A 14,549-nucleotide genomic window follows, 5' to 3' on the forward strand; every position below is an offset into this window, starting at 1 on the left:
TAGTAAGACAAAAACTTGAATAAAAACAATAGAACTGTAATTTGAGAGGTAATATGATAATGAGGGCTACGATGTATAATATAGTTTATATTGGTTAAGGTATGCCTATAGGATAGGAATTATATTTTAGTTTGTCAGTTAGATAAAGATTTGTTCATTCAGTAAGAAGGCACTTATTGTTGTACTAATTCCTTGTAGGTGTTCTATAATGATGTTAATTATTTTAATTATTTGATGTATAAGTAATTTGATGGTTTGCTCCTTAAAAATTTTATCATAGAGGATTTGTCAAAGTGCATTTTAGTTCACTGAAAAGTGTTTAGGCCTTTTATTACAGAATCCAGAGTTAGTACACTAACTGTCAAATAAGGTCTTTCAAATGTTTTGGGAATAAAAACTTAAGGTTCTAATTCTTCTATCTTTTTGATGGTGTATTTTTCACCAGATGATGTGAAAAGATTACAATTACACACTATACCTGCACAAGGGTCCAAAATATAGCTTAATATTTGTAAAATATAATCCTACACAAGTCATCAACCTTCACTCGAAACTGACATTCCATCAGTTTTCTAATGATGTAAAAAAAAATACCAAGTGTTTGACCATTTTCCTTTTATATTACATTTAAGAAGAAGTACTCAACACAATTTGCAGTTTAACATGATGATCAATTTTTAATTTCCAGGCAAACAAATGGTGTACAAAAGGTGTAGACATTTTAGCCAATCGACAACCAGAGCAATGTCAGACACATCTACAAGCAGAATCTGCTCTCAAAGAGATAGAGAGTTTTATGGCCAGTGCTAAGGAACTGAAATTGAACAATCCTAAAGAATTTAGACAGTTATTTGAGGGCATGATGACTCCAGATACTAGAGTAAACATTTTATTATATGTTGAATTGAAAATTTTTTAATAGAAATGCTTTAATTTTGATATCAGTGACTATTTTGATGTTATCCAATAGTTTAAATGCTGAACTGAAAATTAATGCTATGAAAGAGGAAATTTAAAAATTAATTTTAAACTGACTTCCTACAAAAAAATTGAGATACTACTTACTATCTTATATTTCGTGCCTTATAAAAAAAGGGTTTTCTATGGAGAAAGTTGATGATTTTGAAATAGAATTACACCTAGCAACTGAGTATGACTAAACTAGTATTAATGACATTGGCATGTCAACATATACTTAGTACTCATGCTGCTTAAATGTGCAACAGAAACGTTATGTCAACACTGTAAGACACAGGCGTAGGTTACTAAATCTAGCACAATATGTTAATCTTAAAGATATGCCCTAGTTGAGGGTTTTAAAACTGCCTTAACACATATTGTGTACTTTCTAGGTTGCTGTACAGAAAGTACTAAAGAGAATAGAAGATGTTACAGGGATGAGTGCCAAGAGGAAGGAGGCATTATTAAGAGTAGTAAGACAGGTTCATCCTGCTCCAAAACATCCACCACCAGAACCTGATCCTTTACGGAATAGTCGTAGACCTAATAATATTTATGAAAAGTCTGCAAGGGTGAGTACTGGTTTAATGTTTTTAGATATAAGAAGATGTGGTATGAATGGCAATGAGACAACTTTCCATTTCAAACCTGTCTGAGACTGACATCTCTGTATATATATTTCATTGATAAAGTTTGTAAAATGGATTTTTTTTTATTAAGTAGAGGACATAACTTTATATACAAATATACAAATTTATAAGTGACTAGTAATTTTAGAATGGACTTAATATTCAATTTAGATAAAATTGTTATTTGCCCTAAATATTTATTTATCTAATTATGTCACTGAATTTATTATGGATTTAAATTAACTAATAAATTGGAAACTTGTTATTTTTGTCCTAAAACTGTAATCTTTAATAAAAACAAATGACTGTAATACTATTAAATACATGTATATAGTAGTTTGTTGTATACTTATACCTAAGGCAGTATTAACCATCAAGTGTAAACCTTTGACTTAGGATCAGGAGTTGCCCTTACTACAAATATACACAAAAGAAAAATACAGAGTAAAAGTAGTAAATGATTCAGCAACAAATGTATAGGCTTTTTGTCTGCAAAATTCAAGTTCAATTAGTTATGATACGCACAGAATAGTAAAATCAGTGCCCAGCACGTTATCATCAGTATGTTGATGGAGTGCTGAATTATAAAGAAGAAGAAGAAGAAAAAGAAGAAGAAGATAGTACATTTGTACATGTCCAATTTGACATTAAGACTTCTGCCATAAATAAAGCTAACTACCAAACAGAAATGACAGGAAAATAAGCATCTATACTTGTACTGCAAACAGAATCCTGACACCTAATAGTCCATCATATCTATTAGAAATATTACCTTTAATCACTTTTATAAAATTTATTGGAAAACCAATTATTAACTAAGACAGGCAGGTGTATTTATAATTTCATGGCTTTCTGAAATTAAATTTTCTTTTTACCAGTAAATTTCTTTTATTATCAGGTACGGACAGACGTGTATCCTCCACACCAACAATATATTTCAAATAGCGTAGGAAATATTTCTGACACTAGTAGTGAGAAAACGAGGAGTTCCTGTTCTTCAATGTCGACAACGGTGTCTTCAGTGTCATCAATATCAGAAAATGATTGTCTGTTGGCCAAACGAAGGTATGTTGTCTTTAAAAATCTAACTTTAAGTTGTTTGCTTACTTATTAAAAACCGATAAAGAAATCTTTATGTAAATATTGGTTGAAAACCATATTGAAATCTTATCAGAAAGAATATGTTGATGGCAAAAATATATCTTTACCTCAAAATTAAGTAATAAGTGTTTACATGGTGTCTTGTAAAGTGGCATATAATTTGTGTGAGGGCATCATTAAAGGTCATTCTCTGGGATACACAGGCATTCTGTACTTAGGTTTAGGCTCTTTGAACTGACTGTAAATAAAAAGTTGAAGCAAGGATTAAACTGTTTGTAACACAACATGGTACATAGTTGTATCCTAGCATTTTGATGTGGACAAAACTAAGATTAGTTTCTGTCAAACTCTGTTTGAAATATGAAATTTAGAATTTGGTTATAATAGAAAAGGTACACAATGACCATCCTTAATTGTCCTTTTGTTTCAAGACAATTTGTACTTGCTCCTTTCACCAAGACAGTAGATCATAGAGAATAAATGTAATGGGGGGGGGGGGGGGGATGTAGTAATTGCTTTCATTGAATGGACCTCCTCACATGCATGTTGGACATACCCGAGCAAGATCAAAACAGACTTTACTATTATTGCAGTTCTTCATCTTGAGAATACAAATGTAGCAGTTAGATAATGTTGATGCTATAATACAAATTCAAAGTTCATTTAAGCTGGAAGCTTTGTTATGTAATGGTCAAAGCTTTGTAAGCCTATATTATTTGGTGTTGGGTTAAAAATTATCATATATCTCATGTTTTACGGTCATCGATTATCAATGAAATCTGCATCTATTTATGTATTATATATAAATGAGGAAAAAATTCCAACCAAAGGGATTTATTATGTAAATAAATTTTGAATATTGATTTGTAGACAGCTGTTACTAGATAAATATAGGACAATTTGAATAATTTACACATTGTACAATTGTAGATTCAATTTACAAAAAGTTTGCCCAATCAATATTCAAAACTCATGAACTGTAAAATATTTATTTTATTTACAGACATGTGTTGAATGAACTTATCGAAACAGAAAAGACATATGTTGCCCAGTTAGAAGATATTGTGCAGGTATGAAAAAAATTCAATCTACCATAGACCAATGATATTTTAAATTCAAACTTTAAGATCGATAAGCATTCCTTTTTAATGATATCAATCAAAGTTGAGCTTAATAAACAATCTTTTTATGGGACTTTATGAATAAAGTACTGGTATTTGTCTTTCTAAATTTTATAGCCTAGTAATTCATCATAAGAAAAGGTAATTAAAAGCAATGAATATACATGAACTGTTTTAAGTTTCAAAAGTTAAATATCCTGCGAGGGTTTTTATGTAAACAACCAAGACAGTTTTCAAAATGAAAAGTTAGATTACTGTATCTTTAATATAATTTACTATCTAAAGATACACCTGTTGTGATAGGTAAAAGATATAAGCACAGGTGAGAGAACCAGGTAACCTCTGATAACAAAGTTTAACAGGAAATTCTATAATTTACATAAGCTACTTGATAAATTAAACGTATGCCGATTTAACTGATCCCCTACGATTTTATTAAGTTTATAGACATTTGGTATTTTTAACATTATTTTTGTCCTGTCTTATCTTTCGGTTATCTTAATTGCTCTTTTTTATTTTCTTTTTAAAGAATGTCTATGAGCTCAATGTATGTAAGGAATGGTTCTCTTTTTCAGACTAATCTTTTGTTCCAATGTCAAATACAAATTTTCACATATTTTACTTCAGTTGCAGATTCGTGGGTACAAAATTTGTTTCTAATATCAGGACAGCTGTTAAATTAATTTTTGATGCACTTAAATTTTGTTCACATTCAAAATTATGGTCAAATAGAATTTATCTTAATCCTAAGTATAATTTTGATTTTGCAAAGAAATCAATTCCCTTTTTGAGTATATACTGTGAAACTATTTTTGTGGGTCTTGATTTTCTTTGATAGAGAAAAAGTTGTATTTCATTGATTTTTTATTTTTTTTTGGTGATTTTTCTAAATTTCTGAATGAGCCTTCAGAAAACTTGTACTTGAATAGGTATTCTTTAACTGTGATATACAAGCTTCCTGAAAACCTATATATTTATTGATTAAACGTAGCTTTACGGGGGGAAAATGAGTTAAAAGACAAAAAATATTATTATCACGTGATTGTCAATGCCTCAACACATTGTTCGGCCTGGCTACGGGGATGCCTCAACGCATTGTTCGCCTTGAAAGGGTAATAAATTACATGTATTAAGAAATCTTAACCAATATGTGATATAAAGATCATTCCACTTTTACTTTTTAGGGATATTTCCAACAAATGGATAACCCAGCATTCAGAAATATGATACCAGAACAGTTAATTGGCAAGAAAGATGTCTTGTTTGGAAATTTAGAACAAATTTTTGATTTCCATAGAAAGTAAGTCATAACAAATTTCAAGCTTATTTTTACTGGCAAAATCAAAGAGGTATTTGCTTCTTCCACACAAGCAGGTGGCATTTAAGAGTAACAGCAAAGACTATTTTGCCTAGAGTCAGAATAATTAACTGGATAGGGTAACAAATCTTCTCATGGGCATTTTCTTTTAAAATCAAGACAAATCAAGCACTGTGCAAACATTTATGTGCTGAAGACATGCAAATAGATTTGAAATGTGATATATGCATGGTTAAAATATCTAAATTGATTTAAACAACATTTAGTTATTATTTTGTTTAATGCAAAAAAGGGAATAGCACTGTATCATGAACTTTTTGGTCATGTTGCCAAAGACCTGTACTCAAAGCATCATTAAAACATAAGAAGAACTTTGTCAGAAAGGATGCGAAAACCTTCAAATTCAATATGGCTGGCGTTATTATCAAATGTAACTATTTTAAATCTTTTTCAGTGTATTTTTACATGAGTTGGAAAACTGTCGAGATGCACCAGCAAAAGTAGGGAAATGCTTTGCTAACAGGGTAAGTTAAAGAGGAATTCATTTAAGAACTGATTGATCAGTAACACTGTAATAAAACAGTTGAAATTAATAAATAAAAAAAAAACATAAAACAAACCATGTGTCAACGGCAAACTGTCTGAGTTGATCAGTTTCATGAGGACATACTATATATCAATTTAAAAGTCTTGGAAAATTAGTATGCCACTACACAGCATAGTTTAACACAGAAATTTAGTTTTATACAGTATCAATATTGATACTTCCATGAGTGGTGTTGTTTCATGGAGTTAATATGATTGAAATGCTTTTTTTTCTAACATTGAACATCAAAAGTAATATTATGTCACTGTATATTTCAGAAAGAAGAATTCCACTTATATAGTATTTACTGCCAAAACAAACACAGGTCTGAGGAACTACGCAATACAATTGGTGACCAGAATCCATTCTTTATGGTAAGTAGTCTAAGGGAGATAATTTAGGAAAAAATATTGTAAATTGTGACAAGGGAGATAATTATGAAACATCATATACTATTTTTCCATGAACTTTTCTCATCATAGATAAAAATATTTCTCTGGCTTATTTTTATTTGATGAATTGTTATTTTTTACAGGAATGTCAAAAAAGATTAGGGCATAAATTACCATTAGGGGCATATTTACTGAAACCTGTACAAAGAATCACAAAATACCAGTTATTACTTAAGGTAAGTTGAACCTTTATTTTTCATTATGAATATTTAAAATAACTTCATAAATTTGAAGTTAACATTCAAATTTTTTATTTAATTTTGTATTAATTTTGACAAACAGGATTTTGAATAGATATGAATTGTCGGATGAGTGGAACCTATAGTCCTAAAAAAACTGGACTAGTATATATTTGTTCAGGGGCCAGCTGAAGGATGCCTCCGGGTGCGGGAATTTCTCATTACATTGAAGACCTGTTGGTGACCCTCTGCTGTTGTTTTTTATTTGGTCGGGTTGTTGTCTCTTTGACACATTCCCCATTTCCATTCTCAATTTTATGATTTATGTATTTATCCCAGATAATAAAAAGATAATATTGGAATTCTCTTTTCAGCATCCTATAGTTCTAAAACAAAGCACAAACCTGTTTCATGAAGTTACAACAGATAATCAATAGACAAAAAAATAAAAAAAACATCAATAGAATTAAGAGATATTTACAGGATAACCTCTATCTTATATTTTTTATTCAGGAAATGTTACGGTTTACCGACCATGACCAAGCTTGTGCAACGCAATTACAGGAGGCTTTAGATTGTATGTTAGCTGTTGTCAGATATGTCAATGACAGTTTACATCAAGTCTCAATTGTTAATTTTCCGGTAAGTTTTATTAAGTGATCAAATAAAAAGTTCAATTTAAAAAAATGTATTAATTTAAGTTTTACTTTTATGACATGTGAGTCATTTACATGAAGAAAAGGTTTGAGTGTTTTTATTTCTGTTTAGAGAAAAGGAGGATTATTTGTTGCTATGTCATTAGTTAAATTGAGAACTATAATGCGTCAACATAATGGCGAAAGTAACATGATAACCTTAATGCCTAGCACAGAAATTCCTGTATAAACGAACCCTGCTTAAATTAGGAACCTGTCTAAAGTAACCATCATATTAAAACATACAAAGAATATTACCTGTGTAAATCAAACATATATCTAATGTCCTTAAAATCTTCAATACCACAAAGATTTAATTTAGACAAGACTCAATGAAGCTTAAAATATTTGTTTTCCCTTTTCTAGCTACTTTTATAGAAATTCAATTTTTCTTCTCTTCTATTTTTAAAAAACAACAATGATGAGGATAATACAAGAGTTAGCAGAAAATGAGTTAAATTTTGTATGAAGATATCTATCTTTTCTATTTTTAGGGTAATATTTCTGACCAGGGTAGATTACTCATGCAGGGCAGCTTTTGCGTTTTTACAGAACATCACAGAGGAAGAATTAAGGATCTTAGATTTAAACCAATGCATAGACATGTGTTCTTATATGAAAAATCCATATTACTGTGTAAAAAGAAAGAAGAATCTCCGACGGGTGTTGATAAAGGAGTTTATGTTTTTAAGAATCTCTTACAGGTATTATTCTATCAGAATTTTATGCAGATTTATTCAATTTAAACAATTTGAATGCAAGACATGAACCATGTTTAATACATCAGGTTTTAAAGAGCTTCATGTTAAAACACATAATATGTCACTTGCTTCCCTATCTGTTGAAAATTCAAAGAACTTTTAAATTTATAGTAAATATTGATATGTAATGAGGAAATAGAATAAGAATGATTGATAGTGTTAATTCAATTTTGAAAAAATTATCTGATGTTTACCATTTATTTATGGTAAAAGGTTTCATAATTTATGAAAGTTTTTTAACGTCACATGGCATAAAAAATGCATATCTTTCAACATATAGAAAAACTTAGCTTATGTATTCTGTAAACTGTAAAAATGAAGATTTTTAACAAGATGTGCCTTAAAGGTGCATTTACCAAATGATGAAGGATGTTATTTTTGGACAATATTTAGAAGCAGATAAAACCTATTTTCGATTTAACAGTTGAAGATTAAAATTTATATACCTGTTATTTTGTAAACAAAGTAAATTGGGTACAGTATATAAGTCAACATATCAACCAATGTTACTGATAGTTGAATACAGATTTTGAAATGTGAGGATTTCTATTTCTAGATGGTCCAGGTTGGATTAACAGAAAATGTAAAGGGAGACAAAAAGAGGTTTGAGTTATGGTTGAGAGGTAGAGAAGAAGTCTATATAATACAGGTAAGTTGTTAGATAACACTTTCTTTTCTTCATTATGGTTGGTGTTAATTTTATTGATGGAAACGGATTTGGAAAAACATTTGAAATAATCATTCTTTGGGAGGTTGATAATACACAATATGTGCAGTGTTGTCATCAAAAGTTATTTGTACAAGAAGTGCTTCATCCAAAGCCAAGGGCCATTCAAATGCTTTTATTAAATGTGAAAATATATATATATAAAAAAATGTAGTCCTTGTTTCTTGAACCAGAGGTTGTTATGTTAGATTAATTCCTTCTCAGTTTGCATGTTCTCTCTGGTATTTTATAAATTCTTGTTTGCTGTTGCCTATTACTGCAGTCGTGTTACAGTGTACCAAATATTTTATGGATTTGATTTTTAAAATTGATAGACAAGTCATCCCTTGCTTTAAATTTTTAACAATGAGAACAGAATTGTTGAATTTAACATTATATAACTCATTTCAGGCACCCAATATGAATTGTAAAGACATGTGGGTGAAAGAAATCAAAAGAGTACTTATGAGTCAGTTTGACAAACTGAAAGGTAAGCAGTGCAACAGATTATACCAAAGTTAAATTTTCTATACTGGAATCTCACATTAGCAGTTATTGAATGAATGATTATATCTTTTAAAAAATAATAATTCCATAGTTCCAGTAACTTATTTCGCATATGCTCTCACCATTTCACATTTCTTTAGGACATTTTAATAACTATATTTTCTCTACTGATCTTTTAACTATAATTTTCTATAACTATCATATACAACATAAATGGATTTTTTCCAGATATTTTGAGATGTAAAATATATCTTTTTCCGAATATTATTCAAACACTATGATATTTAAGGAAGTTAAATCAAAATAAAAGACAAGTAATAATCACTAAAAAGAAAATTACTTTTAACATCATAACTTTTCTTTGTAGTCACACAAAAGACCTTGAGGCAGTCACAAGAAAATCTTGTATCCATCACAGATCAGGAAACTAAATACTCAAAGTAAGTATATATATATACTTATAATCTACCTTTTGATATGATAAACATCATTTTCTAAAGATCTATATCAATGAACTCACATTATAGTAACATGCAAGTGCAAATGGTAATTGACTGAATAGGATGAACTTGTTTTCTCTTTTTAAAACTTTTGTTTTGATACATGCATGAAACTAATCTCAAAAAGTCAAATATTGAACAATTTAGACCTTGATAATTATCATTGCTCTCATTTTCTATTACAGTAGAATCCAATACTGTGGATTCATGTTCATAAATAAGACTTATTTAGTTTATTCTATGTAGTAGACCACAAATTTTATAAAGATTAGTATTTTCAAATATTTGGGCCTTTAGCATCACTGGTGAGATATTTATTGTCAAAATGCAAATCTTATGTTGTAAAATTGGTACTGTTAACATAATTTCAAGTGTTGAAATAGTTTTTTATTTCCTGGTTGGATTCCTACTTTTCAATAATTCTTATTTCTCATATTCTATTACAGTAGTAACTTAGTAGATAACTGGAGGAACCAACATCTACTGAATAACAACACATCAACATTGCCAGTAGGGATAGAAATGAGATCTCCAGAATCTCCAACCCCAGGGAACCATGATGGGGCGTGGTCAGATGAGGAATATACAAGTAGTAATCCTGACGAAGAAAGTATAGGGGAACCTCACTCACCTTCATCTCATAATGATGTAAGTAGTAGGTTAATAATAAGGGTCATAATTTTATAATTCTGGTCTGTAGCTACTAGGGGGTGTTTAACGACCATGACCACGTGTGAGGGTCTCGCAAAGTTGGTCTGTAGCTTTAATTTATTAAAAGGTCTTATATAATTTGCTATATGGTATGGTTTTTTCTCATTGACATTGCTGGAGGTTGTACAATGACCTATAGTTGTTAATTTTAAGTCATTTGGTCTCCAGTGGAGAGTTGTCTCATTTTAATTATACTTCATCTTCGTATTTTATATTTAGCAATTTAACCTACAGTCTTTCTGTTAAAATAGATAGGTAAATTGTGAAATATATTTTATGAATTTTTTAGTATAAATTTTCATACATTTGTTTTTACATTCGTAAATACATTGGTAAAATTTTTTTTTTATTAAGTTGTAATGCATGTTACCTTAAATGTAAAACAAGCAACATGCATTTCAACAGTCTTTACCGTGGGTGTATTTTTTACTTTTCAGAGATACAAAGCTCTAGGAGATTTCCATACCAGTAATCAGTCAGAACTATCATTTAGAGAAGGAGATCTCATTGAAGTAGTACGAGCAGGCTCTAATGGTTGGTGGTTTGCCAAACACCTCACTACACACAAAGAGGGCTGGGCTCCATCTAACTACTTAGAACCAATACCTAGATCCAATTCACAGTTCTCTGTCTCAAGTATAGGTTAGTATTATCTCCCCTTATTTAATAACATTGTTTTCAAGTAAAGGCTTGTAGTTATCCACCTTTGCTTAAATAATCAAGCTTCATCTTTGTACTCCATCATTTCAGTTCATTACAAGTAAATCGTCTAAAATTTCAGATTTTTAAAGCTCTTATTGAAATACATCATTTTTGCAGCCTGTCTTATGGCAAACTACATGGACTACATATATGTGTTCTGTTCCTTAATATTTAAGTAACAGAGGAAAGAAATGGTCTCTTCCAGAATTGGTTGAGATAATTCTCTGTTGCCCTTTGAGTTTTTACAGAAGGGATTATTTTCAAAGATTTTTTCACTTCTGGCTGCTTTTTCATCACCATTGCTATTGTAAACCTAAATTCCTCCAAATTTATTTATTGTTGTATCCTCCCTATAGGTACCCCATTCAGACAACAAATGTTGTGGTCGCCAGAGGTATAACTTATATTTTGTGTAATCACTCAATTGCATGGTGTGTATTTTTTGTAATTTATAGCAATATTTGAATTTCAAAATCTCAAATTTTTATTTCATTTGTGACTACACTATATCAATTTATTATTTATGGCACATTTGTTTCTAAATATGAAGTATAAAATTTTCTACTCACTGTAACATTGTAGTGTCTACAGTAAATAGGCAATGATAAAGGAGAAGATATAGAAATATATTCATTAAATAAGACATATATTAGGCCAAACCATCTGGAACAAGACTAAAATATCAGCCATTGCCTTTTGTTTAATATTTTACGATAAAATCAACTGCTTCAGTTTTTTTTTTTTACATCAATATTTTTGTCATTGTTTTAAATATCTATAAACATTATAAACCAATTAAATACTTAAAATAAAAACACAATTTTAATAAGTATTCAACTAAATTTTTCTCAGATACACTTAGTTGATTATTTTTTTTTTAGTTTAAAACCTCTTTGATGTCATATACTTCTTTGTCTTCTGTGGTATTTTTTAGTACACTTTTATTCAGTTTCCATAGAGTATACCAGTCTATATATAATTGTTTTTATTATCACCGGCCTTACATCTATAATCCATTAATATGAACTTTAATTTGAATCAATATACGAAAGAACAATTGATTTTTAGTTAGAAATCTTAGTGTAATGCTTATAGAAGATATGTCTAACTAATGAAGCATGTTGTTTGAGTTAGTACTTTCTAATAAAAATATGTAACATTTTTAATGGTGATTCACAGCATGCCTGTAATATAGTGCCACACTGACATAGTTAATACCATTAGAAAGAAAATAGAAGATAATTTTTACAAATTATGTGGGAAATACAGTTTCAAGTAATTTTTCTGTGCAGTAAAGCATATATTAACAAGTCATGTGTAAACCTTTCTTACTTATAACTTTCAGATTACTCAATTCTATAGTCTTAACTCTCCCACAATGTCATTTTTGATATTTTACAAAGTTGTCAGCAAGTACTTAAGTTGTGCCTCAGTTAAATTAGATATTGGATATCTATATATGAAATTAACAAAATATCTATATGATGAAGATGTTTATAGCCAATATCTTGCACATTACAAACAAATTATAATAAAACAGACCTTTTCTATTTTGCTGAATTTGAAATATTTATTGACATTTCTATGGTAGGAAATAAGAACTATAACCACATTTCTATTTAAATTTCTTAATGTTTATTTTTTTAATAATAATATTTCATTACAGGATCCCCCGACTACAGTACGAGCAAGTCTAGTTTGAATAGTGGGAAGAACAGTACAGCAAGTCCCATAAATTATGAGACTACAATTTGAAGAGTTACCTCCCCTAACAAGGAATTTCTCCACATTCTAGTCCAGATATTTGTGATATGTTAATGTTTAGAAAGTGCAATTGTTATGAAGAATGTTAACTGTTGATATTTATAAAATTTAATAATGACTTTCTTGTGAAATTTTGTTCTCCTTCTGATTGTTCCTTGGAATACCAGTTCTTCGTAGTGCTACATGCAGTTGTTAACTTTTTTGTAAACATTCTTCTTTTTCAGTATGACGAAAAAAGTTTCTTGAAGTTTATTTTATATAGCTATTTATATTAACTTTTTGCAAAATTTCTATGCATATTTGTAAATTTCTATTGTGATCTAACTTATTTAACTTTAGAAAGGCTGTGAAAGTGTTTAATTGCATGATATTTTTATAAAAGAGATATTATATTGTGCTAATACAATACTTTTGTATTGGAATAATGTCCAATTGGTGAAGCAAACACTAAGTGATTACATCACTGTCATGTGATAATTCTGTATTGAAAATATTAAAAACCTAAAACAGAGCAGAAACTACCAAAAAACACTAATACATCATTTGGATACAGATAGTTTAATAAGCAATTTAAAATTTATTTATTTTTAACATATACCATACTAACTTGACTCTTTCCATACAAAAAAAACAACATTTCAACCTAAAAATGTCTGTGACATAAAGTCAGTGTATTTGTGTAAAGTTATTGTATAAGAATCTTAAAGCTAGTTGCCTATCTGCACTGTATTAGTTTCTGAAAGATGTGACTTAATTTGTATCAAATAAATAATATGAAATGCATAACACTTTAAAGTTGTTCATTATAATCAAATAATTTGTTTGAATATTGTGGAATTGTTAATGTTATGACAATGGTTGTGAAAGCGTATTAAATGTACATGGGAGTAATAAAAACATGGTTAAATCTATTGCATCAATCAAATAACAAGCGGAGTTATGTTCCTCCCCCCTTTTGATAAACTTCTTAAGAAACATTTACTGGAAAGAGAATTCTTTTGTGAAACTTGTTTTAGTTGTTTTCCATTTATTTTTGATAAGTTATTAAATCATGTTTAATACCTAAACTGTTTAAACTGACATGACATGTCATTTTTTTGTGTAAATCTTCATTTGATATTTTACTTCTTTTTCCTCCTCTGAACTAGGCAGAACTGATTTCGAGTTGATTTAGGACAAATGAATGAACTATTCTTGTATGGACGTACTGTTGAAAAGTGAAGTTATAATGTGAAGGGTAGTGACTCTTTGTATACTTTATTTTCTTTTGTGAAGTATATATTTGTTACTGTAAGTTATTTATTTTTATTGTTTACTATAGATATATAATATGAAATGTTAAAGTCTCTGTTGAATATGTACTAAATGCAAATAAAAATATCTAAGCTATTAACTTGTTCATTGTTTATAATTGTTCATGATGCTCAGTCTTTAGATTATATGTTGTGTTTTGTCAAAAGAGCTGCATCGGATAGAAATCGACCTTATGCAAATGCACTTTGCATATACGTATTCACCATTTTAAAGAATATTTTACTATTAACAATAACCACAATAAACCTATTTCTCGTATCAAACATAAACTAAAAGAACTAGCCAAGGAATTTGTTTTTGTCCCGGCCGATAAAGCTGCTAATAATATTATTATTGTTTGACGTAAATTTTACATTGAGGTTCTGAAAAAGGAAATCACCAATTCACCAACATTCCAACTGACTCCATTTTCAGAAAACGAAATCTGTAACAAACATAAACTTTTAGCCACCGCTTTACAAGCAGAGCCAAATACAACGAAAGTCCCAACTATGTATTGGCTTCCGAAGCTACACAAAACCCCTTACAAATATAGATTTATTT

The 14,549-nt window shown here is 29.4% G+C and overlaps 1 protein-coding gene across 11 annotated transcripts in view; it reads left to right on the forward strand.

Annotated features, from left to right (window-relative positions):
* LOC139516781 (guanine nucleotide exchange factor DBS-like) overlaps positions 1 to 14,081 on the forward strand; it is a 126,169-nt gene extending 112,088 nt beyond the window's left edge. For 9 of the 11 annotated variants that reach the window (XM_071307080.1, XM_071307078.1, XM_071307076.1 and 6 more), the window contains exons 11-26: positions 689 to 880; positions 1,353 to 1,532; positions 2,488 to 2,654; positions 3,694 to 3,760; positions 4,996 to 5,111; positions 5,584 to 5,653; positions 5,994 to 6,089; positions 6,251 to 6,343; positions 6,860 to 6,988; positions 7,536 to 7,745; positions 8,359 to 8,451; positions 8,920 to 8,998; positions 9,383 to 9,455; positions 9,962 to 10,163; positions 10,664 to 10,868; positions 12,595 to 14,081. In XM_071307080.1, the coding sequence (XP_071163181.1) occupies positions 689 to 880; positions 1,353 to 1,532; positions 2,488 to 2,654; positions 3,694 to 3,760; positions 4,996 to 5,111; positions 5,584 to 5,653; positions 5,994 to 6,089; positions 6,251 to 6,343; positions 6,860 to 6,988; positions 7,536 to 7,745; positions 8,359 to 8,451; positions 8,920 to 8,998; positions 9,383 to 9,455; positions 9,962 to 10,163; positions 10,664 to 10,868; positions 12,595 to 12,683 (2,061 nt within the window). In that variant the 3' untranslated portion in view covers positions 12,684 to 14,081. Of the gene's footprint in view, positions 1 to 688; positions 881 to 1,352; positions 1,533 to 2,487; positions 2,655 to 3,693; positions 3,761 to 4,995; positions 5,112 to 5,583; positions 5,654 to 5,993; positions 6,090 to 6,250; positions 6,344 to 6,859; positions 6,989 to 7,535; positions 7,746 to 8,358; positions 8,452 to 8,919; positions 8,999 to 9,382; positions 9,456 to 9,961; positions 10,164 to 10,663; positions 10,869 to 11,284; positions 11,360 to 12,594 lie in introns of all 11 variants that reach the window. The other 2 variants (XM_071307073.1, XM_071307074.1) reach the window with 2 other exon arrangements.
* Positions 14,082 to 14,549: the final 468 nt, after the last annotated feature.

This window comes from Mytilus edulis, chromosome 3 (genome assembly GCF_963676685.1).
Source record: "Mytilus edulis chromosome 3, xbMytEdul2.2, whole genome shotgun sequence".
NCBI classification, from domain to species: domain Eukaryota; kingdom Metazoa; phylum Mollusca; class Bivalvia; order Mytilida; family Mytilidae; genus Mytilus; species Mytilus edulis.